Here is a 21,344-nt window from a genome sequence, read left to right as displayed (position 1 = left end):
TAATTGTCACCCTGGCAATAATGTCAGCAAATCTCCCCAGGAGGCTGAGTTGGGAATTGAAGGGTGGGGTGGATGTTGGTCCAGACAGACTTTCATGTGTTGCCTCTCAGATTTGGATGGTCTCTTCCAGTAGCAGATATTTATGCCGTTGTGAGTTTGCTGGTAAGCCGATGACCAGAATTACTTTAAAATGGGAAATGAATCTCAAATCGAAAAGATCAATCCTGCTTCTGTGCATTAGAGCGAGCCTTGCCCGATGATAGGAGATGATAACCTCGCTCCCTTGTGGCTTCGCCGCAGCAAAGCTTCCTGCTTTGATTTCTTTAGAGCAAGATGCACTTTACCAAATTCTTCTTTGGTGCAGCTCTCGACAGCAAAATGTTACAATAGAGACTTGAGTCATTGCCTCTTGTGTTTATTAATTTTGAAAATAACCTGTGTGCTTGAACGCTGTTTTACAACATGCAATTTTTAATTAGAATTTGGAAAGGGTCAGTTGAGTCAGGATCCAAATTAGGCTTTTTGGATAATCTTACCCATGTACGTGGTACCTACCGCAATGGATCCAGACCATGGCTCATGAGGCTATTCTAGAATGAAAAAAATAAAATACTTTCATTTAATTACTTTACTGAAGATTTTCTGTCCTCTCCTTGTGCCGTATGTTACGTGTGGTTTAGGTTATTATGGATTTTGGTCTGGTAACAGGTTCTTCTTTGCGTCTTCTTGAGTCTTGCTTCTTTGCTTCTCCTCCAGGCTGTTCTTGCTGCTCTTGTTCAGTTTGCTGCAAGGTTGGGTTGCAAAGCTGGAGGGACGGGGAGTGAACTGGGGCTCAGACTCTTTCTGCTAAGCTGGGGTGGAGGGAGAGTTGGGCTCTGACCTGTTTTTTTAGTATGATGAGACTAAAATGTGAACGTGAGCTCCTTCTCCACCTCAGAGAGCCATAGCTGATCTGTGCTTTTCACAGGAAGGGTGCTAAGGTGCTCCAGGTAGCTGGCAGTTTGCACGCTGGAGAAAATAAGGTGATGGGTGAAAGGCTGTCTGATGGCTACAGTTGTTGAAGTCCACTTTACTCTGGCTTTACTCCCACAACAAAAATGGTCTCCTTGCATCTGGCAGTTTACTCAAGAGGACGGCTGGTGCTTTAGCAATCGTTTCCTCCGTGAAATTCTCCACCTCAGAGAGCCATAGCTGATCTGTGCTTTTCACAGGAAGGGTGCTAAGGTGCTCCAGGTAGCTGGCAGTTTGCACGCTGGAGAAAATAAGGTGATGGGTGAAAGGCTGTCTGATGGCTAGAGTTGTTGAAGTCCACTTTACTCTGGCTTTACTCCCACAACAAAAATGGTCTCCTTGCATGGCAGTTTACCTGGCTTTACTCCCACAACAAAAATGGTCTCCTTGCATCTGGCAGTTTACTCAAGAGGACGGCTGGTGCTTTAGCAATCGTTTCCTCCGTGAAATTTGATAGGAGCCTTCTGGGGCTGTTTTTTCCTCCTCTCTCTTTACAGCAATTTCAAAACCCTTTTGTTAAATCTAAACCCCACTGTTTGATAGTTCATATCTAAGCTATAATTACCCAATATGAAGATACAAGCACAAAATAATTTCCTGGGGAGGTTTACACAAAAGGGAGTAACTCTGATTATTTTTTTTTTCAGTCCTTTGAGAAAATCTATAAGAGGATGAATAAAGCGAAGAATGATGATAGCGCAGCACAGATACAAATCTGATGATCTTACTCTGATTCTGTCGGGGTTTCCGCTCCAATGGCTTCCTTAAAGGAGCATTGTCAGAAAGAAAAATCACATTGCTGGAAGTGGGTTGTGCAATCAATCACTGGCCACTGAGAAAGCAGGGGATCAGATGGATTCCCTTTTGAATTAAATCAAAACACTTCAAAGAAACCGGCATGTCTCTCGACTGAGGTATTTAATCATATATTTGGTGCCTGGCTCCCTGTTGCAGTTGCTTAATGAGACTGGACTTTTGTAATCCCAGAAAAGAGAGGCCAAAAGATAATTACGTAAGTTATAAACCCTTTTCACTGTAGATACCAAATTTTTGGATGATTGCGTTTTCTTGGGCTGGCCCTTGAGCAGATTGATTTACAGAAAATAGTGGCTTTTTTTTTTTTCCACTGCTAGAGTGGTATAAACTACCATTTTCTAACCTGTAGTCCCTGCATCCCTGCAGTGCCTGGATTGTTTGTGAGGGCTCTGTGAAATGTGACAAAGAAAAGCATGTTTTCATATGATCTGCAGCACAGAATCATAGAATCATTAAGGTTAGAAAAGACCTCTAAGATCATCAAGTCCAACCGTCGACCCAACACCACCATGTCCACTAAACCATGTCCCTAAGTGCCTCATCTACACGTCTTTTAAATACCCCCAGGGATGGGGACTCCACCACTTCCCTGGGCAGCCTCTTCCAATGTTTAACCACTCTTTCAGTAAAGACATTTTTCCTCACGTCCAATCTAAACCTCCCCTGGCGCAACTTGAGGCCGTTTCCTCTCGTCCTATCGCTTGTTACTTGGGAGAAGAGACCGACCCCCACCTCGCTACAACCTCCTTTCAGGGAGTTGTAGAGAGCGATGAGGTCTCCCCTCAGCCTCCTTTTCTCCAGGCTAAACAACCCCAGTTCCCTCAGCCGCTCCTCATCAGACTTGTTCTCCAGACCCCTCACCAGCCTCGTTGCCCTTCTCTGGACACGCTCCAGCACCTCGACATCCTTCTTGTAGTGAGGGGCCCAAAACTGAACACAGGGTTCGAGGTGCGGCCTCACCAGTGCCGAGTCCAGGGGCACGATCACTTCCCTACTCCTGCTGGCCACACTAGTTCTGATACAGGCCAGGATGCCATTGGCCTTCTTGGCCGCCTGGGCACACTGCCGGCTCATGTTCAGCCGGCTGTCGACCAGCACCCCCAGGTCCTTTTCCGACAGCAGTTACATATGAGGAACTTCTGAAGGTCCATATATTGAAAAAAGTGGAAAATTGCAATGCACGCAGCCTGAGGGACTTGACGAACATGCTCAACTCCTCCTGGCGGGGCCAAATTTGGCGACCTTTCCCCGTGCAGAAACCTTCTGAGCAACCGGTTGCGAGAGTATGTGTTCTTGGCTCCAATTAGTGTGAGATTGCAAACCATTATATGCCATATGGAGCCTCCACTGTTCCCGATCATCCCTGTATTTGAGAAGACTGAGGCGTGCTGCCGGTGCTTCTTTCTGTTCTTCTGCCCCTCGTAGCAGCCCCCCTGGCCGGATCCAGCCATACGTCACTGTTCAGGCTGATGCAGCAAGAGCTGAGTGACACACATCATCTGTGTGTGTGTGGTTAGGTATTCTGTGGGTAGTTATTAAACTTGGAAGAAATATATGGATACTACGACCAGCAGTGATTGAATTGGGTCCTTTCAGAAGGCACAGAATGTTTTATTCCCTTTCTCTGGAGCTAGAGTCCCAAATAGCCGGGGATTTGTATTTCCCTTTTCTTCAGAAAAATGCAGTGACCCTTTGCACTGGGACAATCCTTATCAGCAGGCTGGGGGAGCAAATCTAAGGGAGATAAATGCACCAGAAGTAGGTATCTCGCTGCTTTCATGGAAAAACAGAAATGCGGATTAAGGTGGTTGTGGCTCTGGAGAGGTATATAAATAATTTGCCTTACTTCTTTCTGCATCTGAATATAGAGCCTGGTAATAATCCTTTACTTCCCACAGCCTTTTGGGGGGGGATCAGACCTGTTCCTGTGTCAAATTTATTAATTTCCTCACAGTTTCTATGTCCTTCCTCTCTTCCCTGCCCTCTGTGGGTTCCACACCAGATTTGGTTCATGGTGTTTATGTTGGATTTCTTCAGAGAAGGGGTCAAACTGTTCCCATTTTCTTCCTGGAGTAAATTCAGGGAGTCTATCAACTTTCTTCTATGAATCTGTGTGTTTGTTTCATATTCAGATATAAGATTCACTTATATCTATGAATTAATCTAGACATCTTTTTCGAAAGACATCAGAATTGTTTGTCTTTTTTCAATTTGCTTGCCTTGGGGAAAAAGAAGAGAAGAAAGGAGGATAATGTCTCCTCAGTCAGGTGTGTTGCTATTTCCAAATGAGTTTTAGGAGTGTAGAAACTCCATGTGTTTTCCCAATTCCACATAGTTATCCTTAGCTCAGCTTATTGCCGGGGGAAGCAAAACTGTTTTATCTCTGCAGATGTGAACGCCATTCACTTGTGTCTGATGGTGCGTTTTGATTTCTCTGTCTTCTCTCCAGCCCAGCTCTTTTAGGTAACTCCTCTGGGTTTTTGCAGTCTTGGACCCAGAAGGCAGGCGGCGTCTGTTCTATCCTTTTCTTTTGCAGCTTGATACTCTACTCAGCACTCACTCTGACATTCAGCGTTTCTTCCTTCCCAACCCTGTTCTCAGCAGGCGTTTCCGCAGCGTGGGAGTGGAGTATCATGTCCCTCTGGTCTTAAAAGTGTGAAAAAGCTCTTTCCTTCAGGAATTAAACAACTGATTTTCCATCCGCTCGCTAATGTACTGTCCTCTTAGCTTAGCCCAAAACATTCGTGTAGGCTCTAACATAATTTGGTCTCTCCCCTCTCAGCTGGCAACACACCCCAGCCAGCTAGCTTTTCTGCATATTTTAACATTTATGGTTCTCTCTTTCTTTTTAACCTCCCAGTAAGGCGTGCGCTACAGGCAGTATCAGGTAGGAGACTGGGTAGGGTATGTCTGGACGGTCTTCTGATTAATGCCTATTTAAAACAGTTTTTATTTTATGTAATGATGCAGAATTTTGGAATTTTAAGATGTATTAGTAGGCACAAAATGGCAAAGTATACTTTAGTTTTGACTGTAATTGAAATCTTTATGGTTCAATAGAGTCCGCAATGTCTGCTTTTAAATCCACGCTTACAAAAGAAACCATGAGGTGCCCAAGACACGAGTCTGGTTCAGTATTTTGGATCGGATAGTGGCACCAGGAGACACTGCGCAAGAAGAGCACGCAAGTCTGGCCGCTTTCTGCAGTGCATTTCTAGCATCCCCAAGTGCTGTGTTTCTCGGAAAAGAAAGTTCTGTCAAACCCCGGCACCCGTAATAACTTACACAGGGAAGTCATTACGAATCTGTTAATGAATTAGGTAACCCCTCAACTGGCTTCAGAACAGCAGCCCTCCAGACTGTTTATGAAATAGTGTTTTTTTTCAATCAATTTGTAGCTATTTAGGCAGCCTCTTAACTCTTCCCTTCATGGTTTCACTGTAAGAAGGACAAATGGAAAACATGAGGTCATCAGAAATCAATTAATCTCATCTGAGAAGACGCATATTAAAATGTCTTACTTACACAGTAAGTAAGTAACTTACAAAGATCCAGATATCACACAGTAAAGCAGAATTTGAGAATATTTGGATCCCTGATCTGTGCATTTCCGTAAGCTTAGCTTGTTTGGATTACTTTTTTGTTTGGACTGCGATTTTTCTATTTGTTTTTAGGGTAGCTGAACCTTCTTTATGAGATATTTGACCTTAATTTGCTGGTGTGCACACTTAAACCTCAGCTCTAGTATAAATCTGGCTGGATACTCTGGAATTTAAGGCAAAAAACCAACAAAACCAGAATGCTGGATACTCTGGAATTTAAGGCAAAAAAACAACAACAAAACCAGAACGGCTTCACAACATTTTTTTCAACTTCATCAGCAGAAGAAATTCTAGTTGTTTTTAAGTGCTCTCAGTGATACTAGACTTGGTGTGAATTGTGGGGGAGAGCCTGGTATGCTCGAGAGATGTGTTTGCTACTAGCCGCAGGTGCAGTCCTTGCATGATTAAAGCTCAGCGTTTCTAAAAGATAATAACACTTTGCACCAATAATGTCTCCCGACATGATTCAGTCCTTCCAGCTGCAGAGTTTCTTCTTTCTTACATCTGATCGTGACCCGTGCCGCCGGCTGGCAGAGGGGACTGCGGACCGCTTCAAATAATACCTTCTGCTCTGGGTTGCTGGAACCTGCATCTCCATCGGTAGTGTGGGTCTGTGCCGTCCTCGGCGGGGCTGGGAGAAGGTGGCCTTGTGCTGTATCGCCCTCGCCACTGCCCTGGCTCCCGCGACAGTTCTCGCCTTGCTTTGCTTCTGCACTTCTGTCATAATATTGACTTGCAAACATATAGCTTTTTTGCCAGTTGCTATGGTTACCTCTCAGCTACCGGCATCTGAACTGTAGAAACGAGTAACAAGCAATACATTTCAAGTCTTAATGAAATGCACAGCAGTGTGTTAAACTTTTAAACCCAACGTGAATATCACTAAGCAACATCCATTCGTGATTTGCTGTAATTACTGCTGCAAGCTCCTTACAATTGAAATGCCGGAGCACAGGTCTTTCTCCTCCACTGCATCAAATATGTTTTTCTGCCAGTAGCTTCACAGTATCTCAGACCTGTGATGTTTCATAGTCCCTTCACAGTTTCAAAAAACTAAGTTTGACCTCTTTAAATTATTCACACCTTCAGATCGGCAGCATCTTCAAAATCTCCTTTTGAGTGTATCGCCCATTTCCTTCTCATTCACTCCCAGAAATTTATTTTAAAGACATTTGATTCTTCTCCCTAGTTCCAAAATGTGAATCCAACTCGTTTCCTCCAAGCTGCTTCTTGCATATTTGGAAGAACCAATTTCATCAGACCAGCATTGGTGTTGAATTAAAATGTGCGTAGATGGTGCTTGGAGCTGTTTGCACCAGAGGGAGCAGATGCCTCAAGTCTTTCGAGGTGGTGGTTTTCTGCTAAGAGGTCTTATTTAGTGTCTATCTTGAACAATGTGTTTTATCCATCAGTTTGAGAAGTAAAATGAAACTGGACACTGGTTGTATGTCTGCACTCCAGGCTTCAAGTCGAATGATTAATTGCACTGCCCGGTGCAATTGCAGTTCTTGAATTAGTTGTGCTTACAGGGCTGAGGCCAACTGTATGAGGTTCAACAAGGCCAAGTGCCAGGTCCTGCACTTCGGCCACAACCACCCCACACAGCGCTACAGGCTTGGGGAAGAGCGGCTGGAAAGCTGCCTGGCGGAACAGGACCTGGGGGTGCTGGTCGCCAGCCGGCTGAACATGAGCCGACAGTGTGCCCAGGCGGCCAAGAAGGCCAATGGCATCCTGGCCTGTATCAGAAATAGTGTGGCCAGCAGGAGTAGGGAAGCGATCGTGCCCCTGTACTCGGCCCTGGTGAGGCCGCACCTCGACTACTGTGTTCAGTTTTGGGCCCCTCACAACAAGAAGGACCTCGAGGTGCTGGAGCGTGTCCAGAGAAGGGCAACGAGGCTGGTGAGGGGTCTGGAGAACAAGTCTGATGAGGAGCGGCTGAGGGAACTGGGGTTGTTCAGCCTGGAGAAAAGGAGGCTGAGGGGAGACCTCATCGCTCTCTACAACTCCCTGAAAGGAGGTTGTAGCGAGGAGGGGTCGGTCTCTTCTCCCAAGTAACAAGCGATAGGACGCGAGGAAACGGCCTCACGTTGCGCCAGGGGAGGTTTAGATGGGACATGAGGAAAAATTTCTTTACTGAAAGAGTGGTTAAACATTGGAACAGGCTGCCCAGGGAAGTGGTGGAGTCCCAATCCCTGGGGGTATTTAAAAGACATGTAGATGAGGCACTTAGGGACATGATTTAGTGGGCATGGTGGGGTTGGGTTGACGGGTGGGCTCGATGATCTTAGAGGTCTTTTCCAGCCTTAATGATTCTATAATTAGGCAGTTTAGAATATCTCTGTACTGTGCCCAGTTTCTCTGCTGATCAGTCTGATTTCCTGTATTCTGTTAATATTTTACATGTAGCGCCGGAGTTACCAATCCTGGAGAGGAAAAACTGGTTGATCTATCTGCTGTATGTTCGCAGAGACTACGACGAGTGTAAGGTAAGAGCTGCTTTTGAGACTTTGCATTAGGATCTATTTTACTAATGTTATGAAATGATAGTTTTCGTACCAGTTTTCAAACCACCCTCTTTCCTGACTTCTTTTGGAATAAGAGGACCAGGAGAAAATACAAGTAAAATAACTTTGATGTTCTTGAATCGTTGGCTACCTTCAGGATTCATGTGTGCAGTTCTCTGGAGCGTTCTGTGAGCTCAGTATGTCTTTGGGAGTGGAAAAATGTAAAGAATTACAAACCTCTCTTGTTCCAAGAGATGAATAGGGTCTTCCAAAGTGATAATAACGCAGTTCCGTAGCGCAGGTCTCTCAATGGTACTACGGAGATGCTATGAAAAACACTTCAATAGAGTAAAACATTACTACCAAGTCTAAACAAAAAAAAAATCTTGGTTACCCTTGAACACAGTTCTTTCATTTTACACATGATACATTGCACTCTTTAATTTCTCCTGGGTTTGGTGGGTAGCTTCGAAGTGGTTGTTTGTTTGGGATTATAATAGGAAGTGGACTACGGAAGTGGCAAATCTATTATTAAATGGTGTGCTTTCCTGATAAAATGAACACGAGCTATTGAAGACGATGCACCAGTGGGCAGGAGGAGGAGAGTAAGAGTTGCCTTTCTGTTTCTGTCATGTGCACAGAAGATCTGAAAAGGCTTTTTTGCTTCTGAAACACCAGGGTTGGTCAGGACTTGTCTCTCTCTGCTGGAGAACTCCTGGGGGTGCTTAGGAAAGTGGCAGGCTGGAGCAAATTCATTTAACTTTTAATTAATGGAGCCGGAGGGCTGTATCATCAGCAGAGCAATTTCCTCTCAGATCTTGGTTTAAACAGATACAAACAAAAGTTGGACTAGCAATCTAAATAGAAAATTGTTTCCTTTTTCTGTTGATCTGACTGCATTTGTTTGGTCTCTGATTGTGTACTTTCACCATTGCTGTGATGGGATGTAGAATCACAGAGTGCAGAAAAGATGTGTGGCTCAGGAAAACAGTGAAAATAACCAAGTGGATGATACAATGGCAATATTGACTTCTCCACGTCTTCATCAGTCATGGAAGCAAGCCAAATACGGGGAAAAAAATCGCGAAAAGACAGCTAATACTCTTTTGCTTGGCAGGCCAGCTTTGCAATAGCTGTCAAAGTAAAAGGCAGCAAAGCCTTTCCTCAGGGCTCGCAAAACAGGCTTTTTGCAGTTGGAAGAATTTGGCACCAGACCATAGCTGGTTAAATGATCTTCCATCCTTTCGCCCAGATGTGATGGATGTGTGCTCAGAGGCCTGGGTTTGTCCCAAAGAAGATAGGAACCTCAGCATGCCAGGATGCTTCTTCAGTCATTGAGGGGTGATAGGCACGTCCAAAAGGCGATTCAGGTCTTAGGTGGGCTGAGATGCCCTCTGGTAGTCTCTGTCCCTCTCTGCTGGTGTTACGTGGGGTTATGGATCTAACCTGGATGCTCCGGGTGCTTGTCCTTATACGTTATAAGCATAGACATTCCCAAACGTGCTATTTGGGGCTAATACCTTCAAAAATGAAAGTGGCATTGACAGTATCCCCAATGGCTTAAATTGCTGTTGACTCCTTGATTTCAGTATAGTTTGGGCATTTGTTAAATTCCATTAATTTTCTTTCAAGACTCAGCTAAGAAACGAGTGACCTGTGATGCTATTAACTTTTGTCTGAATCTTGCTAGACCCTCTTTCCCGCTCAGTGCTTTGAAATGCTTCCTCTCTAACACGGTTTTGAAAGCTCCCATATTTTTCAATGATGTAAAAGGCCAAGAAAAAACTGTTTGTGTACATTAGCTCCCCAAAGTGAAGGCATTAAATTGATTTTAACCCTTACAGTGCCACTCCTGCGTCTGTTTTGGTGTTGCCAAGCTTTTGAGAAATTTTGCTGCTCATTTCAGCGAGAGATTAGTGACACTGGCTGTTTGATTCACCTCTCCTTCTACCCAGCAAGATGCAAGGCAAACACCCCCCGGAGCCTGTGGCTGCAGCATCCCCTGCGATCGCACAGGCAGAGAGGAGTGGGGGGAGAGGAGGGACAGGCCCTGCTAAGCAGTGATCACGCTCTTCGCATGCAAAGCTAATAAACTGTGCTTTCTGCTTGCAGCATCAATTCCAGCCCTGCCCCCTAACCGTTTCTCACAACAGAAATCTTCCGCTTCTGTTATGTGCGAGGAAGGAATTATTAAAATTACCAGATGCTTTTAATTAATTAAAATCGCTCATGCTGGTTGGTCTCCTGCCAGTATGTCTAAATTCTGTCGGCGAGTTAAATAAACTTGGGAGGAAAAGCTGGGAATACAGATCATATTTCGCAGCTCAAAGCCTTTTGCTGTGGGATTTTTTAGGGCTTATAGAATTAATCAGATCTCTCTAAAAGACAGCTCTCTGTTGCCCTCTCTTGCTCTGAGAAACTGGTTTTATGTAGATGGAGCACCTCTGTTGCCCTCTCTTGCTCTGAGAAACTGTAGATGGAGCAATATAGAGCATCTGTATTCAGGAGATGCTTGGTTATGTCCGAGCTGAATGCGCTATAATAATGTACTTTGTAACGAGTATAATACAGATATATTAGCAGATACAGATCTGAGAAAAGCAGCCTAGACTTGTTCTTCCTTTTCCTTCCTTTCTTTAGTTTTCTTTCTATGAGTGAGGGTTCTCAGTAATAACCTTCCTTGCCTTCACCCTGCTTTCCTTCTATGTGCTATATTTGAGGTTCAATTTTCCTCCTTGTTTTCAGGTCCTTTATTTATATTCGTCTCGGAGGCAGGGGATGCTGGTACTTGTCATATGCTCGACAGAAGTGCCAGATGAGCACCAGGTTATTGCTAGCCCAGAAATCTTGCTTTTCCCCCCTTTGTCTCTTCCACTTCTGAGCAAAAGAGGAGTCACAGAGCAGAAATGATGCACTTTGTTCGTAGCCACAGTGCTCGTCCTCCCAAAGGTTGCTCTTTTTGACCAGTTTTATGATTTTGAGTCGTGTAACTATGGAATATAGCCAAACTGCACCCACACCCCGAACTGTCAGCTGCATGAATGTGGTCAGCGAGAATTTACGTTTTCATCAGGTTTTTTTTCCCCTTCCTTTTCCCATGTACTCGTCATTTGTTCATTTGGCTTTCATTGACTCAGCTGCAGTTGGTCCAATTCAATTTATTTCTTCACAAAGGGCCTAGAGTAGATACCCTTATCAGCAGAGGATGCTTTCAGAGATTCCTTGTGGCATTTTCCGCAGGTAATATCTAATTATCTTTGGTAATAGGAATGAACAGAGAAATACTAAAAGGGCTACGGTATTCCTGGCACAGTGCTCTTCACACATAGTGACGAGCTTGCACTCTTCTGTGCGCTCTTGTAGTTGTCCCAGCCGCAGTCCAGTGCCTTTATTATATGTGGGGTTGTGGCTTCTGTAACTGAAACCAAATCTCTGTCATTAGCTTTGTTAAAATGGTGAAAGCTTACAACTTTTATAGCATTTTAATATAGTATATTGCAGCAACTAACTACAAGTTCTGTGTTGATGGACGTCCAAGCACAAATTCTGATTAAACGAATTTTGTCGTTCTCATGTCCTGTGTGATATCACTGTTACCGTCACATAAGGAAGAACTGTGTACGTCAACACGTTGCATGGTGTTTAAGTTCAAGTTATTTTAGGGCATTCTGCAATAAGCGCAGATACCGCACAGCTATTCGTAGCGCATACAAAAAATTCTCCAAATCAAGGCTGAAGAAGGTGTTTGGTCAGTCAGAAATCAATTTTCTTTCATGGGGATTGCCTTTATTAAAATGTTTGAAGGGTTTATATTCTTCTGAAAGCAGTCATGCTGCAGTTTAGTAAAGGGGTAATAGTGAACCAGCTAACGGGCTTTTCCGTGAGGGAGGCCGTGTTTGGTATGGACTCTCTGCACTTTGTCATTTCAGGCTGTCATCAAAGAGCAGCTCCAGGAGTCTCATGGACTGTGCGAATATGCAGTCTACGTTCAAGGTATGTCGCAGGAGGCCTCCAAAAGTCTTAATTTTCCTAAAGCAAGTTACTTGTGATTTGAGATACAGTGAACAATAAGAAGGGGAACAGATGATAGAAACATATAAAATTCATATGTAAAAAATATTTGGCTTTTTTTCTACTTGCTAGGTCTAGTTTTGAAGTTTGGGATTTTCACATGGGTGGGCAGATTAGATTTTCTGTTTTCTCCATATCGATGAGTTTGTCATCGGTTCCTCCTTGGACTCTGGGCTCTTTGGCCTTCAATGTGTTGGTGTGTGCTTGGGTTGTGTGTTTGACTGTATTACAGATGCATGTTTTCTGTTAGAGCTACCTGCCTCAGGTGATTGTTGTCTTACTGTTTGCTTTAAGGATTGTCTTCCTCTTCTTGTCCTGCCCTCCGTCCCCTAAAAACTGTGCCCCAAAACTTGGCATTGCAATTCAAAGTGCCGTGGTGGGGGACAGCTGAGATTTGTTGGCCAAGGACATAGTGCAGCCTGTAGAAGTTGAGGGGGGGAAACCCGGACTGCCTCTTAACGAGCAATTTGCCAGGGTTTAAAGCTGCCTTTATTTTAAAGAACAGAAATTTTTCCAAGCAAGCACGAGTCCTTTGCATGCGTTGTCATTCTGCCCTCAGACACAGCTTCTGCCTTTCGGGGGGCAAGACCAAATGAGTGTTGTTATAATATATCTGTACTCTCCCTCCTTTCCCTGCTGTCAGAGAGGCACGTTTTTGCCGCAGATAATGGACTAATTTGCCTGGTATATGTTGTCTTACAGCTTTGATATTTCGCTTGGAGGGGAAAATTCAAGAATCTCTTGAACTTTTTCAGACATGTTCCATTCTGAACCCTCGAAGCGCTGACAACCTGAAGCAGGTGGCACGATCACTGTGAGTGGTGTTTTATTGTTTCTCTTTGATGTGCCACGCAGGACCTTTCATGTTTGGTTTTTCTCCCAGGCATCAAGTGAAATCCCAGGCTGCTTAATCCCAGACATGCTTCCTCCTTATCAAGACTTGGGTTGGCTTCCAGAAGCGTGGGCTACCCTTAAAAGCAGAATCTCTGTTATCTGCCTGGCTGCTATTGTATTTTCTTTTTCTTTGTGCTTTAAGCAAGAGAGGTAACACACTGATTTCCAGCTCCAGAGCTAAGGGTGCTGACTTGAGCTGTGTAAACTTGCCCTACAGACCCCTTTCTGTCTCTGAGTGTCCGGTTAGATCACCTGTCTTTTTCCTCTGAGACAAAGGCAGACTGCAGAGCCTGTGAATTCATTCCTTGCATCTCCAGTAACGTCAGGGAGCGCCTCAGCATCTCGCAGGATTGACGACCTTGGCCTGAAAGGGAGCAGTTTGCTCAGATTGTAATATTGCTGAGATTGTAAATTTCTCAGGGCTTCTCACGCAGGTCTCTGGAGAGCTAGCAAATAGCGTCATTTCTCACTGGCAAAGGTGATAGTGGTTGCACAGCAGAGTTTCAGAGCAAGAAAAAATAAAAATTGAAATGCTTTCGCAGGTTTCTTTTGGGGAAGCACAAGGCAGCCATTGAAGTGTACAACGAAGCAGCTAAACTCGATGAAAAGGACTGGGTAAGTGTTTCAGTGAGTTGCAGGTTATTGTAGTATGCAGATGTTTCTGCAGTTTTATGAAGACAGCTGCAAACTTGTTCCAAGCAGAGGTGAGCTCACGCTGCCTGCAGTCTGAGCAGACGAGGAGCTGCAGGGCTGAGAGGCGTTGCCTTTTAGCACAGGCTCACGAGCACGGATGAGCCTCTGCAGCGTCTGGTTTGGATCACAGGAGCAAGGCAGCATTTCTCCCTGCAAAATCCCCCACCTTGTCTTGGGGCACAGAGAATCAAGCAACATGTTTGAGCTTTGCAAAGTATCAGTATTAACATAGCCGTATATAGTACAAAGAGCTAAATTACATTAAGGGAAATATGGGAAGTAGCTCCCTGTTTGGAAACCCTCAGTTATCATTAAAACTTGCTTGAATAATTGGGAATGTTTTTGTAATGTAAAACACCATTGAAAAAGATTACACTCAAACTCGCTGAAAGGGTTACCTGTTACCTACCAAGCATTACCTATTTTGGCCAAACGTAGGCTGATAGCTACAGGAGCAATAATTAAATTAGCTCTTCTATGTAAGAAGACGAAAAGTGAAGGAAGAGCATTGCAAAGGGAAATGCGTGACAGTGGGTGAGAAGAGAGAGGATGTGGCTTGCAGTTAGCCGTGGGCAGCCTTCTGCAGGTGACTGTTTTGCCTGCGGAAGTGTTGTTTCTAAGGTAGACTTGCTACATGTGATCTAATTCCCTAAGACATCAGGCACTTGCTGACTTTAGCCGTACTTTTGGTGCTCAGTATGTCTAAAATTCAGGCTTGATACAAGGATACGTTTGGTATTATTCAAATTATCCTGTGCCAGACAACTCGGAAACCTTTTAAACTGTGGGTCTTCTTTCAAGTCTGCATTCCCTTAGCTAACCAAGCTACGCGCAGTATGTGCTTAGCATGACTATAACCCTATTTACAACCACAGCAGGCAGACTTCAGTGGGTATTTTGATTAGTTATTTCCCATACCTGGCTCAGCACTGGAAGTAGAGCCAGCCTGTGCTCTTCCCTTGTGCTGTCTCATTCTGCAAGTTGCAGTAACCAGGAGTTACTGGTTCATTACTGTTCTCCACAGTTGGAGAGACTGTGGAGGAAAATATCATTCTAAGAGGGTTAATGGGGAAATAAGAGAGTTTCCTCTTAAAGGTAAAGGCTGTCTAAACTGAAACCAGAATAGAAACGAGGAATTAGTGGACCTTGCTTTTCAGCTCCCCAAGATGTGCCAGGGTGGGGAATGTGGCAAGTAGCTTGTCTGTTAAACTATTGGTGATGAATTAGAGGCATGATTGTTCCCTACAGTGTCACTGGAGTGTTTAGGATCCCTAAGTGATCTTCCTACTCCGTTGCAAAATTGTTTAAGATGCCAGAGGGATATCAGCCCTTCTGGCGCTTGACTTCTATTTTGGAAAGGTAGGCACGTCTTCAAATTTTGTCCAGCTGGGTGCAGCATTGTGCATATCCTAATGACTGTACAGCTAGATTGAGAGCCACCCAGAAGGGCAACTTACCTAGCTTCAGAGATCTCCCTGGGAACTAAGTCACATCTCAGTGAAGAAACCAGTCTTTGCTCCTTGTTCTCCAAAAAGACCATTCACATTTCTGTGGTTTTTGTCTCGGTGGCCTGTAGTCTTTTGTGTACAATCACACTTAAGCTCAGTAGGTTCCTGAAGCAACTTGAATTTATAGGTTTACTTGATCTACAAAGCCAGAAGGGTGTGGGCAGGCACAGGGGTCTCCCCATCCAGGTCAGTGATGACTGTTGTCCCTGGCAGATTATGTAGCATGTATCTCAAACCTCATGCTGATTTGGTTTTGTTTGTGGTTGGGTTTTTTTCATACAGGAGATCAGCCACAACCTGGGTGTGTGCTACATGTACCTGAAACACTTCAACAAGGTAATGCAAATGCTCGTCTTATCTACCTGACAAATGGGAAGCAGGTTCCCAGAAATTTCACTTCCTTTGGTAGTTTGAAGTGGATCGCTTGCAGTGATAGGTGTCAAGGAAATGTTGCTTCAGCGTTTGTTTTTGGGATCAAGATTTTTTGAGCTGTCTCTGTTTTCATTTGCATGTTGAATTACTTTGAGTCAGCTGCAAGTTAGTGAAGTTGGATAAGAGTGAAACTGAGGTTAGCCTTGTTGCTGGCCAGGAGCCTTTTTCTGAACTTTTTCAGACAGTATTTCTGTTTTAAAAAGGGATGTTTGAGAAACCTCGAAGAGCCGCCTCAAACTAGAGAGAAAACCAGCTGTGCTCCAACAAGAGCTGCTTCTGTTTCCAAGCCTTTTAAAACCAGAGCCATAAACATTGCTGGTTTTGTGAGGAGCAGCAGTCCATAGAGCATGCCAGTTCCATCTTCTTGAAGAAAGAGAAGTGTGATGGTAATGACCCAAACCGTTTCCCCAGCATACAGCTCAAACTGCTGCACCCCGTGCGGAGAGCTTCTGAAGGAAAACTTCCTGCCCCTTGGGTCTGGCAGGATTCAGAGAGAAGAGTTACGAGGTTTGTTTGCTGGAAGTGCAGCAGGCACCTTTTTTCCTCCATGGAAAGGATTTGCTCAGGTGTCTGAAGCTCCTTTTGCACCAAGCCTGGAGCAAAAGTCACAAAAGAGTATAGTTGCAGTGTGGGCAGCACTAACTTTATTAGCTTTGTAGCTAATAAAGAACTTCTTGGAAGCTTGAAACGGAGTTTTGTTCCCAGGTCTGAGCATGCTGTTCCCAGCTCCTCACTTAACCCTCCCCTAGGTGCTCGTGGTGAGCACTGAGCTGCCTCTGATCCTGTGGGGTTACTTTGTAAGGGAAAAACCAGCATGTGGAAAACTTTTGTTCCCAGCTTGGACCAACTGCTCCCTGCTGCTCTTTCTGGTGGAGTGCTGTGGTCCTTGCAGCGAACCCCTGCTGCGTTCCCTGTTCAAGGCATCGCTGTAAAGCAAGCAGCTCTGGAGTACAGGTTCATACTTGGGCTTTGTTGTCCGCAGTAGTGCCTTCCAAGCTGGAACCTGCTGACTTCTCAGCTTTTCCATAAGTCTGAGATGTATTGGTCACCCTGGGCAGCAATACTTCCATGAGGACGTCTAAAGTATAACGAAGCCCTCGGGGATGACTGTCTCTTCAGTAGTTGGTGGTGACAAATATCCTGTATTGCAGAATTCTGTTCTGTGTCAGCATTTCTCTTTCTAATATATCACATGTTCAGAGACAGCAAACATACTTTGCTGTCCTGCTGGCTAGGCCTGAGGAAGTAAGAGGAAGACATGCTTCAAAGCGTCTTCTGTTGGAGGGGATCGGTGTGTGCCTGACAAGAGCTGATTCACTCCTCTTGTTTACTTGGCAATCCGTGCTCATTGCCGGAATAATCATTTTAGCGAAGAATAAGCTGTAATGTACCTGTTAACCTAACAAATCGGGAGATTCCCTCAAACCAAACAAATTCAAATACAGGAACAGGCCCGTGCTCCTCTCCTCCTTGGGAGGTTGTTGCCTCTTGGCTTGGCTTGAAGCATGCCACGTTGCCTTTTTCTGTCCGTAAAAGCACATGGCTCCTGATGCAGAACTCGTTTCAACAATTAGCTGGGCTGGGTTTTGCTAGCAGGGTTCTCCAAGCTCAGGGGGTGTTAGCTGTTCCCTTTCGCTAGCTGCTGGCGATTGCTCTTGGGCTGTTGCTTCACTGAGGTCTCTGTAATCACTTTTTTTTTTTTTTTTTAATCTCTGTGGTTGTGTGTTTAGGCACGAGACCAGCTAAACAATGCCCTGGAGCTCAACAGACATGATCTGACTTACATGATGCTGGGGAAAATTCACCTATTGGAGGGGGAGACGGATAAAGCCATTGAAGTCTATAAGAAAGCCATAGAGTAAGAATATATCCTTTTTTCTATCTGCCCATGTCCCATCCTATGCCAGGAGAAATTTGATTGGTGTCCCAGATCTGAATTGAGGACATGATTAAAAAGCTAATGGTAATTATAGTGTCTCTGTGCAAAGCTGGCACTTTCAAGCTCTTCAGCTGTCTCTGCTCTCAGCTGTAGTCCTCCTCCTGCTGACAATGTGTCAGGGAAGAAGGTAGCTGTTTGAAGGTCTGCCAAAAAAAAGTGGAAAAACAAATGGACAGAGATGCCTGGGAGCAAGCCTAACCAAAACTGACTTCATATATCCCAAAGGTTTATCTACCAGAGAAGATCTAACCTCGGGTGTCTCTCTAACCCTGATCGTCTGTCAAAAATCCGTTGCTGGGTTCCACATACTGTTTTCACTTGAAGTGATTTGTGTTTGAAAGCGTGTGAGTAGGCAGACTAGAGATGGGTTGGTGCACGGTGACTTTCTCCCACCCCGTCACTGTTTCTCAGTACCAATCTATCTTGCTTTAGGGCATTCCTGAGCATCTGATTTACCAATGCTTTTAAAATGTGGTTTTGTAATGGAGGCAAGCACTAAAGAAAATCAGGAGCGTGTCGGAAGCCACTGGAGGATCTACATTTTGTACCGGCTCTTTTCACATACCGTTTCCTTACACGTCTGCTTTTGGCTGCTGTCTGACAGTATATTGGGTTGGGTAGACATTTGGACTAATCTAGAATGTTTATTACATACATAATCCTTGCTAAGCATCATACCAGGTTTATATATCTTATCGCAGTGCTCCCCTGCCCTCCCTTCTTCCTCACTCCTGGTTTTTTTTTTCTTTTATTTTTTTATTCTCATCTGCCTATTACATTTTGCCTGCTGTTACCAGCTCCAGGATAGTCTGTCGTTGCTCTGTGTTTATATACCACCAGGCACAGGCGGCTTTGTTCTGGTTGAGATTTAAAGGTGCCTATGTGATTGTACATACTAGATTTCTTAAGTCTTGATAGCAGGGACGTCTGCTATCAAGGTGAGTGAGGCCACAAACGCAGTGTCTCTTTCTGCTTTTTCTTTTTTTGTTATTTTCATCCTATTTGTTTCTTCAAAAGCTGCTGGGAATGGGGATGCTTTTAAAAGGGTTCACAACATTGCTGTGTGAACCCCAGACTGGCAGTGAAGGTTTGAGAGTTGCATACAGTAATTGAAAGCCCTTGGGACGTATTTTTTTAAGCTTCTCTGTGCTGAATGGAGCCAGGGATACATGAACAGGTAGTGCCTGTCTGAGCACTCTGGTCTGTGGGTTGCAGTGTAGCACAAAGCCGTGGTGAGCAGTCCACAGCTGGTCTGTGAAACCAGGTTTGTAATCTTTTTATAGAGTGAATTAAAAGTCCGATGATGAGTGTGTGTAGGATCTGTCAGAAATGCTGAGGATTGCCTGTCCTACATGGCCCAAGAGGCTTGGGATGGATTTAGAGCGTGGTTTATGGAGACGATGGAAAAGCCCATTTTGTATTTCCAGGTCACTGATGCAAACTCACTTTGAAGCTTAACAAAACCACATTATTTTATTATGCATCCAGATCTATTTCACTGAGCTATGTTGACTTCTCATTTATATCTAGCAGACATTTTGAAAGCTTAGGTGTAATATTGTTCAAAGGAAGTCCCCATGATGGCAATTGTTCTAATATTTGCATTTAATAATAACAGTTAATTTCCTGGAGTGATAGTAGGATAATGTAGCATCGTAATTCCATGTTCTGTTTTTACCTTGTTCTAGAAGGGCTAATAAACAACGCAGCTCTCTGGCTTTTGTATTACAGGTTTTCTCCAGAAAACACAGACCTCCTTACAACACTGGGGTTACTTTACTTGCAGGTACTGAAGACTGTTAGCTATTACATGAACTTAATTATTTTCAAAATGACCAAGGTTTGGTTTTTCATAGAGTTAATTTCTATCCACCTTCCTACGACTTGCACACGTTTCTCTAAAGACTGCATTTAACGTGACAGAGCTTGCTTTTCCGTATCTTCTTTTTTCCTTTTGCTGCTAAAAGCAAGTTGATTTCCTGGACCTGAGCCAAAGCAGGAATTCTGTTTTGGCAACTGCCCTAATTCTTTTATAAATCCTCCAAGTACAACAAAACATGACTAGTCATTACCTTGCTTCTGGAGCAGGATTCTGTTATTCTCCTACAAAAGCAGCCATGAAATTGCTAGTGTTAATGCACCATAGAAGAAAATCGGAATCGATTTAAATAACAAAGGCATGCTTATCACTTGGGTCTGTAAAATGTATGGGAAGGACCATCTGATTATTCCAAAAATAAGCTTCCCAAAGAGTGAACAAGCGAGGAAGAATAGGCAGTAGTGCCCGAAAGGATTGATGGGCTAGAAAACCTGCACTGAGTGCTGATTCGGAAAGATCCTTAAGCATTTCCCTAATTGTTTAGATGCTCGAGAATAAAATGTAGATCTTGAAAAAAATTGCCTTGCTCTAGAGATAGGGAAATTCAATAGGAGCCTTGGATGTCTTAAGTGGGTAAGTGTGAATTTAGAAGGGAGCATGACCTGGGAAGGGGGATCTGTAAGATAGAAGTAGTGTGAGTATAACATTCGCCCTGTGAATTTAGACCCCAGGTCTCTGTGCTGTGATTCATTTGTTCAGTTTGTCATGTCTCTAGATCCGTACTCACCTTCAGGAGTTTTAAAGATGCTTCTACAGCTTTCCCACTTGCTATTAATTGCAGAAGACGCTGGAGTCTGATGCATCGGTATAATTGCTGGAGTGACAGATGGGCTTCTCATCAATTTTTGTGACCAAAAAAGGACACCAGTGTCCAGAATTTTATCCTGTTTGGACTGGTACAATTCTGGCATAACTCAGTTGAAAACAAAGGATTTAAGGGATTCTAAGCAGTTGTGCTTATATATGGACACAGTCATGCCCACTAACCCTTGCAGTCCATTAGAAGGCAAGGGGAGACTTCTCATGAAAAGAGTGCCCTGGGGAGTGAGGAAGGTGTGGTGAGGGAATCGAGGGTGTGCAGAGTAGCAATTTGTAGCCTCTTTTCTGGAAGAGAGGAAGGAGCAGAGGAGTATCAACCTGGAGCTCGTTCCTCTAAGAAAAGTCAGAGCAGAAACTATATGGAAAACTTTGTTTTGGTCAGAACAGTGAATCCAGCCCAGCAAAATAAATTTTTAGAATCTGTTTTGTAATTTATCAAACAAGAACGTGTGTGTAATGGGAGGACTGTAAAATTCACTTTTCTGAATATTTGTTTTAACTGAACCAGAAATTCTAGTGCCCCAAAAGCATGCGTTCTCCTTCTTAACCCCCTTATTCCTCAATTTCTGATGCTTATTCACTTCTTTTCCCAGCTTGGGGATTACCAGAAGGCTTTTGAACACCTTGGAAATGCGCTTACTTACGACCCAGGCAACTACAAGGTATCATGACGAGTGGAAATGAACCAGCTGAATGATGATGAGACACCTCTTAAAGCTAATTCCAGTATCAGAGCTTTGCCATCTATATCCAGGGTCTTAGCCTGGAGAGGCTGAAAAGGATCATGCCCAGAAAGCTTTCTCTGAAATACATTTCTGGGACCTCTCCCTGGGTAGGGAGTGGGATGTGTGTGGAGGTAGGGAAAGGGGAGGAGGTAGAATACGGGATGTTAAATTGATCCCTTTGGTTTTTAATCTGAAGTCGCAAACAAATGAAAACAAATGGAATTTACTTTGCAAGGAAAATGTTCTAGACATTGTTTCAAAAATCTCAAGAGCTGTTCCTTGGTCCCTGTGACTCCTAGGCACGGAGCACAGATACAAGTGATATTCCATTGTATTATTCTCCCATCTGCTAATAACTCTGTGCTTCCAACTATTGCATACAAATGTGACTTTTCCTTGGCTCTGGTCTGGAAGGCCTAGCTTGGCATCTAGGTTTCATTCCTGACTCTGA

The 21,344-nt window shown here is 44.1% G+C and overlaps 1 protein-coding gene across 1 annotated transcript in view; it reads left to right on the top strand.

The window, feature by feature from the left end:
* The window catches only part of BBS4 (Bardet-Biedl syndrome 4), a 42,680-nt gene that overhangs the window by 11,577 nt on the left and 9,759 nt on the right, over positions 1-21,344 (top strand). The window contains exons 2-9 of the mRNA XM_019471970.1: positions 7,836-7,915; positions 11,863-11,926; positions 12,707-12,818; positions 13,441-13,513; positions 15,382-15,435; positions 17,262-17,389; positions 19,202-19,256; positions 20,762-20,830. Of these exons, the coding sequence (XP_019327515.1) occupies positions 7,836-7,915; positions 11,863-11,926; positions 12,707-12,818; positions 13,441-13,513; positions 15,382-15,435; positions 17,262-17,389; positions 19,202-19,256; positions 20,762-20,830 (635 nt within the window). The remainder of the gene's footprint in view (positions 1-7,835; positions 7,916-11,862; positions 11,927-12,706; positions 12,819-13,440; positions 13,514-15,381; positions 15,436-17,261; positions 17,390-19,201; positions 19,257-20,761; positions 20,831-21,344) is intronic.

Source organism: Aptenodytes forsteri, unplaced genomic scaffold (assembly GCF_000699145.1).
Source record: "Aptenodytes forsteri isolate BGI_AS27 unplaced genomic scaffold, ASM69914v1 Scaffold258, whole genome shotgun sequence".
Classification (NCBI taxonomy): domain Eukaryota; kingdom Metazoa; phylum Chordata; class Aves; order Sphenisciformes; family Spheniscidae; genus Aptenodytes; species Aptenodytes forsteri.
The sequence above is the reverse complement of the archived record's forward strand: the minus strand, read 5'-3'. Positions and strand labels throughout refer to the sequence as shown.